This window comes from Cyclopterus lumpus, chromosome 1 (assembly GCF_009769545.1).
Source record: "Cyclopterus lumpus isolate fCycLum1 chromosome 1, fCycLum1.pri, whole genome shotgun sequence".
Classification (NCBI taxonomy): domain Eukaryota; kingdom Metazoa; phylum Chordata; class Actinopteri; order Perciformes; family Cyclopteridae; genus Cyclopterus; species Cyclopterus lumpus.
The window spans coordinates 18,688,406-18,697,609 of NC_046966.1; the positions used below are offsets into that span (position 1 = coordinate 18,688,406).

Consider the following 9,204-nt stretch of genomic DNA (forward strand, 5'->3'; position numbering starts at 1 on the left):
TATGAACTGCTGCCAGCTGAAAGCCTGCTACTCCTGTGAGATTGCTATTACTCAGTGCAAGCAGGGCTCTGCGTAGCCAAAGGGCTGCTCTCCGAGCTGTAGATCTCCATGTTGTGACTTGTCAACACGGGAAAAATCGTTACCAAGGCTGAGGCACTTCCATTCCACACAGAGGGGGATCTGATTGAGACCAGGCAGACAGGCAGGTACTGTACTGGAGGTATTAGGAAAAAAACACTGTTACCCAATTTGTGCTGCAGAGGATTTTCTGCTCAGAAAATACACTTTGAAATGATTGGATAACAATAAAAATATATTTCCAGAGTATATTTTAACTTAAGTCATTGATATTAAATTAAATAACGTGTAGCCAGATGCTGAACAATCTCATCTGAGACTCCACGTTTTAAAAGTTGACCATTTTATTTATTTTTATAAATGGTACAATTTGAACTAACCTGTGATGTGGAGTATCATTTACTTTTAACTTTTATCATTTACTTTTTTAAGATGCAAGGAGACAACTTATAAAATTGCAAAAAGCAAGTATTCTAATGTGTGCTCTACCCTCACTTTGCTGCATCAATGTTTAGTGTTTACAGCCATATGCCTAAAAAAAACTGCACAAAGTGAAAAAAAGAAGAAGTAAACTACACCCAGAATGTGACTAAGCAGTAGCAACTATCATTATGGCACCAATATTTAACAATCAAATAAATGTATTGAAAATGGGCAAAGCTTGAAGCACAAGATAATTTTTCTCTAAATAAAGATGTTTTGTCACATTTGTTGCTTTTCCATTAAATACGTGAGCAATTGTAATACTTGTTGCGAGTTGCTTTAGACTTGTGGGACACAACTAGCCTCTTAAATGCACATGTAAATACTTTACAGGCTCTTATACTAAAAACATGATTGTTGATCCTTCTAGTGAACACAAACATTTCATCAAGAAAATTTGTAAGAGCAACAATTTAGGGGTCGAAGTCAAGTCCATTTTATTTTATTTATAAAGCCCAATGTCACAAATACCTTCTGCTAACTTGGGTTGAACACAAAGTGGATTTACGACAATTATTAGACACAAAGTTTGCTCGACGTCAACGCTATATTCTCTGTAGTATTGTAAAGACTATGGAAGTGGCCTTGAATTCCTGAATGGCAAAAGAAATCTGGCTAGAGTTAAATAAAACGGGGAGAGTCTCCTTCAACAACTATGATCAATGTGATGATGAACAAAGTACCAGACACTTAAGACAACTCAACAAACACTTAACAAAAGTTGTTGCGATAGTCGCCACCATACAAGGATCTTCTCCTATATTACATTTTCAATTTCAGGCATTAGCCTAGTTCTATAGTGACACTACAAGGTGCTGTGTGAAATAAATGGGCACTCAAATTCAAATGAATTATTCAACGGGAATGTGAGAGGTAATTCTGAGAAAACTCCTATTACGCGTTATTCTTGGGTAACATACAGACCCACCCATGGCTTTGATTCTTAAGTGACATTTATTTTTAAGTTGAATTAACTATGAAATGTATCACTGACATCATGATGATAAACCACCCAGCACTTATCGGCCTGGCCAATTGTCCAAAGTAGTAAATGAGGTTAACGTTTGAGTAGAAGATCCACACCCTGAGGCTCAGCCAGGCCCATTAAACCGTATCCAACTACCTGTTTATTCACATCAGTGTTTTCATTTAGCATCAAGCGAAACACAAAAGACAGAGTCCAGTTTGGCCATTGAATATTCAGTGAAAGCAGGTTTCTCTGCTCTATGTTACAGTGTACGGTGAGCGACGCATCCAACACCTTTCTCTTGCCCTTTAATTCATTTCTAAGTTAAAGCCTGTGTATCATTATTCGCTTGAGCTCCACTCGCCCGACACCGCCAGAGCACCCAAGCCCCATCAACTTGAGGGGGGGGGGGGGGGGGGGGGGGGGGGGGGACGGACGGACGTAGCGGTGGTGGTAAGGAATGGGATTCTTGGCAGAAATTCCCCACAAATTTTATGCCAAGAGCGAAATGGAAACCTCCTCTAATTTTCCTCTCCCCTTAATCCAATGTTTTTCAAGCCCCAGTCCTACCAAGGTCATTATAATCATAGCAAGTGGAAGGGAGCCAGTGACCCGCCATTACAGTAAGGTACAGAGCCACCCAGTCAGGAGGAGCCAATATCTGTCTAGAAATGTTAAAAATCTCTCCATCTCAAATGTAGATTACCGGGGGTGGGGGGGGAGTAAGTAAGCAGAATACAAATGTCCCTCCACCCCCCAATACACTTAAGGTGGTGACCCTTAAGATATGGACTCCCTCTCAGTCTATATTTTTATCATACTCACCAGTTTACTTCCAAGGACAAGAATCACGACTGGTTGAGAAATGTTAACAGGACATGTTTGATCTAATGACAACACAGGCTATAATATGAACAAAATATACCACAACGACACTGAATATTTAGGCCTATTCTGACTTATTTAATGGTCTTTTTTTTTTTTTAAGTCACAAACACAAAACAGTCCTTCCAGGCATTTTTACTAACCCTAAATTTAAAGAGTGAGTAATAAGGGCAGTAAAAATTACAAAAACAATAAACACACTGCAAGGTCATAAAGAATGGCAGTTTTCATTGTGGCACCAAAGGTCATGTTTACTTGTCAGAGTGAAGGCGCCATACTGTACTGTGACCTCCATAGCTGCCTTATGTACCCACACAAACACACTGTTCACTTTCGCATGTGCGTGCCACACACACACACACACACGGAAGAGTCTCCTCTCACAAGCTGTGCCACAGACAATAGGACAGTGCACACACTGGGCAACACAACCCATATATCTGGGTCTGTGCTAAGATAAAGCACCTCCAGCATTACAGCCAGTGTATTAGTTTGCCCTTTTTCACCACAGATGAAGAGATTTGAAGCTCGATATTGTGCTTGTTGGCTGGCACACCACCAGGTTGTTGTTGGCTGAATAATGAAAACACACAGACTGACAGCAAATGGCATGAGGTGACACTTCCATTCTAGAGTGGGAAGATTCGAAACAAAGCGAAAAAAGCTTCTGACAAATTCATACTTTCCTCTGACAGTTTGTTGACTGAGGAGGAAAACAACTCCTAAATCAGAAACGGGCTTTCATTTCAACCCAGGAACACAGGCGCAGCAGTGCTCCACTACAGTGCCGACACAGGAGTACATGATTTCATATGCTTGGGTAAAGGCTATTTTTGCTCCAGACCAATTACAAAAGCAGATTAATCGAAAGGTTTACACGGGCTATCTTTGGTGTTCTTGCCTAAAAGACAGAAAATACTGGACTTCATGTTTGACTCATCCAGGCAGCATGAGGACGCTGTGTGAATACAGCTTTAATAAACACAACCCCTCGCCGTTTTCCTAATGTGCTACAATGTCTTAAAAAACATTTCAATGTTGAAATGGAGAATCAGTTTCAATTAAAAGAGTAGATGCTAAAACATGATACTATGTCATCTAGACAACAAAATAAAATGGATTTAAATGTTGCTATACTAAGTCATATGATAAATGTATTAAAAACTGTGTCCACGTAACACAGGGCTTGACAGTAAGGGTTGCCACTGGCAACCAATTATTGACCTTTGGTTGCCAACCACTTTGTGACATATAGAAAATAGGGACAGTGAACAGCAAAAAAAAGGTGCCACCCAGTCTCTTCAGCTTTATGTGAGAGGGGATTCAGGCAGCCGTCTAAGAAAAAAATCAATCAAGATAGATTGGAGGTCATCTCTAAATTGAGATGATGGACAAGCTCAACTTGGAATCTGTGAAGAACACGACAAAAGCTTCACAATAGGAACTTTGGAAAATGTATAGCTCAAAGAATCCGTGAGCCATACTGTACTCTGTATTGTACTCTGCATCTAATCATAAACAAGTGAATGAATGTCACTAACAAAGAACGGAAAGTCAGATACTGAAAACTGCATGAATACACTGCACTCCAAACACACTTCATAAAACACATATTTTGGTAACTGATGAGAAAAACAATTTCAGTGAAAAAGTTCTCGAAATGATGACTGTCTTCTGCGTTGCAGAGTTCTAGTAATATAGAAAATATAATATAGAAAAAAAAAAATATATGACTGTTCTGCGCAGTTCATACAGAGCTTACATTGTCCCTATGTTGCGTATCACTGTCTAAATCTGTCACTTAGTTACACACACACACACACAGTCACTTACCACTGTCACCCAGTTTCCACCTCTATGCCTTAAAGCCAACCCCTGCTATTTCCCAAGTTCAACCCTAGGTCAAACACCTGAGCAGTAAATCAGTGAATATTACTACCAAAAGAAAAAAAACGAGCATTTGTTTATATTGTGTGACGTTATTGGGATAATACCTCCATAATGTACATTTGAGTTAATGTGCCAGGCATATTAAACTGTGACAGGTGTAGCAGGAGCTCATTCATTACTCAAACCCTTTGAAATGAGACTTACGCCGATGTAAGAAAACTGAGGAAGAGACACAACTTAGTGCCTGTTTTCATGGCGGCTGGCTATGTTGAACAGCTGGCATGGTCTGACATTTAAGAAATGAAGAAGATAGTGTCATAAGATAAATGCATCAAGCCGTTGTTGATTTAAAGATGAATCACCCAATTATTCATCCTATTTGCATACCAATATGACTAATTGAGCTGTTTGCTCACGCATGTATTGAGCAAAAAAAATTTTTTTTAAATGATCAAGAGCAGGAAATGTCACTCTCGGGATAAATCCTTTAATAATCGTTGTCATTGCCCACTACCGTGTGAGCAATCCTCTAGTGGCCGGTGTGCGTTATCGCAGCTTTTCATTATCTGGACTGATAAAGCACAATACGAACATCCAAGATACGGAGGGTCAAATGTACAAAAGTAAATCAACCTCCGACCAAAAATCAGACCGCACGGGCTTTGCAATACGGGTCTGCTGCAGCACGGCGTTTATTTCCGGCAACGTAGTAGAATCACAACTGTCGTTTCCCTTTTTCTAACTGCGTTATTGATCGTAGTCTGTCTGCAATGAATGGCTGCAAAGGAAAAGAGGGGGGGGGAGAGAAGAGAGAGAGAGAGAAAACCCTGAACTTCAGGTGACCGACCATGGCTCTGACATAGCCTGCATGCAGACTGGGAGGGGTAGAACAAAAATTATATATCGGCTTGAGGTGGGGGACTGAGGTGGGGGTGGGGGGAGAAAGAAAAGAAAATCTACACACTTTTTTTTGGGTAAAAAAATAAATAAATTTAAGTCGACGACAAAACAAGAGCGAACAAATTCGGTTCCGCGACACGGAGCAGCAAAACTATGAGGCGAAAGTTACATGTTTATCGCCGAGGAAATGAAGTTTACCGAGCGTTGCTAGATAGCGCTGTTGCTAACTAGGAACACCAGGGTACGGGGAGCCAGACTCCGGCTCGTCTGATCCGACTGACCCTTCATTTTATTGCGGCCAGACTCCCAGATCCTCCCCTTTCTACCCGAAAAGCGACATAGCAGTGGCGAACACATAACCGCCGACGCTCGGCCGTTATTCCTCGCACACGCAAAACGACACGCATGCCAACTGACCGCAACCTTCTTTTTTTTTAGCGGAACCGGACCTCTCATCGATTTTACTCTTAATAAAAGCCACGTATCGTTTATCCACGCACTGCCTAGCTACCGTTACCCATCGCCAACAACATGGCTGCCTCGCTCGGACCTAAAAAGGGAGAAATAACCTACGCCGAGTCTTTTGTCTGTTTCACCTCTTTAACCCTAAACTACTGCGCAAAACATACGGAGAGCCGTTAAAATGGAACAAATCGAGTGAAGGACTTACGTGAAGGCAGGCGCTTGGGTTGCTCCTGCTTCCTCCTTGGCATTTTCCCCCGTTTTTAATCACATTCTCGTCCTTGTTTAGGGATAAGAAGAAAAAAGGTTTTTCCCATTGAGACTGGAGGCGCCAGTGATGGCAGGGACTTGGTCGTGCACCTGGCTTTGCTCGGTTTAAAGTGTATTGTTGGGGAATGGGAACACAGGCGGAGGAGGTGCCGCTGTTGTTGTTGCCGTGTCTTGACTATGGCTGCTCTCGGTGCAAGTGTGTCTCCGAGCCCCTAACTAACACTAATGCAGGGATCAAAGGGCAGCAACAGCAGAGCAGCGCCACACACACACACGCGCGCGCGCACGCACGCACGCACGCACACATACACTCACTCACTCACACACATTCACACGCTCACACGCACACACTCGAACACGCTCTTGCGCGCAGGCACACATTCGAGGAGCTCGCCCCCGAGAGCAGCGGACGGACAAGGTGCCCCCGAGCTTTCAGGGTGTATTGCTGAAAAGAAAATGTATTTAGGGGAAGAAAAAAAAGAGGGTATAATCATTGATCGAGTCGATTTACATTAACAGAATCTATTTAATTAACTTCAAAAATAATATAATGGTGAGTGACGATAATAATTTATGCAATAATGCGAATGATACAAATATGAACGTACACGTCAATTTAGACGCTATGAATACATAACGCAGAGGCATGATAAACATGCATTTAGCTTGCTTTAGCAAAACAGACAATGAAGCATAACAAAAGCTGTATCTTAATTAAAGATACACATCCCAATTGCAGCAAGGTAAAAAAAAGAAAGAAGTAAGCTGAATTTGTGTGGGTTAATATTGACTGGATGACATTTTTACACCCTGATTTTTCAAACTTACATTACATATATTAAACATATGGTGCTATGTAATTTAATATTAATACAGTGGAATTTTAATACAGAAGTATTATTATAGTAAATCCACAGTACGTATATACTTAAACATTAAGACATTTCAGGTCTTTGGCTTATTTTATCCACTCATTCTGCCAAAAAGTTTCTACTATAGGCTGCCATTTCATCATGATTGCTGAACTATAAAGTTGCATGAGGAAAACAACTAAAAGCATCAACTGTTGATTGACTAATAACAAAGACATAATCATGATCACACATCCTATATATTTTAATTTGCTTTATATCTGTCATCACCTCCTCCTGCCCCCACGTCTCACACACAGGCTTCATACATGTCAAGCTTCTAATTTAAAAACTGCCTGCTGAGTTAGGCCTACATTGTGTCTATTAAAAGAACAGTAATACAAAAAAAGGTACATTGTGTGGGAACCAGTATCAAATCAGGTGGAGACAATAACAGGTGTTAGTGTCAGAAAAATGTCCAGCAATTATCAAACCCAGTGTAGTCATCTCCTCATCAAAGTTGAGAGACCAAAACTGGCCAGAGCTGAATCCTCCTCCCTCTCAGCTGGGTGTTGGTGCTTTTTCACAGCGCAGGCTGTCCCCCACTCCCTGCTGTTGGACTCCTCCAAGCTGCGTTCTGTTGGCCTGCCGCGTTCTTTCACACCTCGGCTGTGTGTGAGGAGAGCTGTGTCTTCATCCCTCCATCCTTCCATCCTCCAGTCCTCCTCCTGCCATGCCTTCCACCCACCCCCAGCGGAGGCGCAGGAGGCTCGTTACCGTGGCAATTAGTGAAAAGCCTAAATTAGCCCTCTTGGCTGTCCACAGGTGACAAAGACACTTTGCATTTCTGCTAATTAGGAAACAGAACAACATGATTAAATGGGGCCTATCAAGAGGAGAGTGGACAAACATGTTCCACAAATAGAAAGGAGTAATATTTTATTGCATCTCCTGCATGAAATGATTAAGACATCCCATTAGGTTTTTCATTTGTGGAGAGGATAATGTTGGGTTGTGATACTGAATAGTCTAATGGCTTGCATTACAATCTTAATAGTGTGAATGTGTTTGTCTAGACAGCTGTGTTTCTCACCTTTACCTGCAGATGGATGGTATTTGGACAGTTGCTCTGACCAAAGAGTGGATGAGCTGCTACAGGGGAAAGGTTAAATCCTTTTTGGTTTTTGCATTTCTTGCACATTGTCTTTTTTCTGTCAGCACAAAATATGCATATGGCAGGACCTCGAGATGAGTTCTCTAAGTACTCAGAGGAAAAGTACTTTGATATAAGCTATAGTTCTGCTGGTACAACAATCAACTTAGACAACATACATGGGTTTGTGATGTTATGCTGGTGCTAAAATAAATAAGCTAAAACTAAAATATGCTAGAAATAAGATTTCTTTCAAAGCTGACTATAAGAGCATACATAGACATTTTCTGGTTCAGATCAGTGACCATGTCTATAAAATGCAGTGCAGGGGGAACACGATTTGTAATATCCCACTAAATCATTGTAATGCAGCAGCTCTGATTTGTATGTCTTGATGAAATAACAGATGAATGTCGTAGATCTGTGGGTTTCTAGATTTCTGAGAGTGAAGTTAATGCAGACGGATTTTTCGTATTAACAATCCTAGGGAAGCGGAAATTGTCCTGCCGGATGGCTTAACCAGTGCTAAATCTTGCTCTGTGTATCAAGCCTTTGCTTATCACACCACATTAGGTCTAAATTAATGATGGCAAACTCCATGTAATATCAAACATCATTTATCAGAATGACAATTCTGTGTAGAAATCTTAAACTTCATCATTTCCACCAAACATTTTCAAAAACAAAAAATTATACTAGACTCTAAGTGTCTTGACGGTGTTTTTTTTAGTTTGGTCACCACAGGGAGGTCACAGCATGTTCTATGACCCTGACAATAACAGGCAGCTGAGGTAATGCTGGCAACAGGGCAGTCTGCTGATAGTAGCCATGGCAACACTGCCATGACCTCAGCCGGGGTTGAACCTAAAGGTCATTCCTCATTGCTCCGGGGGAAGAGTGCTCCAGCTATATTACCAGGGACAGCGCTCAAATTTCCCAGCTGGAACACTGTACACATACACGCTAATTCAAAATGGCTTTCACCGTAAACCCCTAAACAACACCACGATAAGTGCTGTGTTATTTGGGTCTGCGTTTCAAACGAAGTTAAGATGTAGAATATACTCAAGTTCAATTAAAATGTTTTTTTGTTTCACTCACCAATAACTGGCGCAGGTTCCCTGCTTTGAAAGCTGCTCATATTGTCAGTCGGCATTATTACTACTTATTAAAATTGTTCCCTATAGTGGCACAACATTTAGTGGAGGCTAAATGAGTTTCAGGTGCTTCAGTGGAGGATGGAGCAGACTGGAGAGAAATGAGCT

General features: G+C 41.3%; 1 protein-coding gene across 1 annotated transcript in view; it reads right to left on the reverse strand.

Moving 5' to 3' along the window:
* The window catches only part of znf827 (zinc finger protein 827), a 61,383-nt gene extending 55,155 nt beyond the window's left edge, over window positions 1-6,228 (reverse strand). The window contains exon 1 of the mRNA XM_034533514.1: window positions 5,874-6,228. Within this exon, the coding sequence (XP_034389405.1) occupies window positions 5,874-5,916 (43 nt within the window). The 5' untranslated portion in view covers window positions 5,917-6,228. The remainder of the gene's footprint in view (window positions 1-5,873) is intronic.
* Between the last annotated feature and the right edge of the window lie 2,976 nt (window positions 6,229-9,204).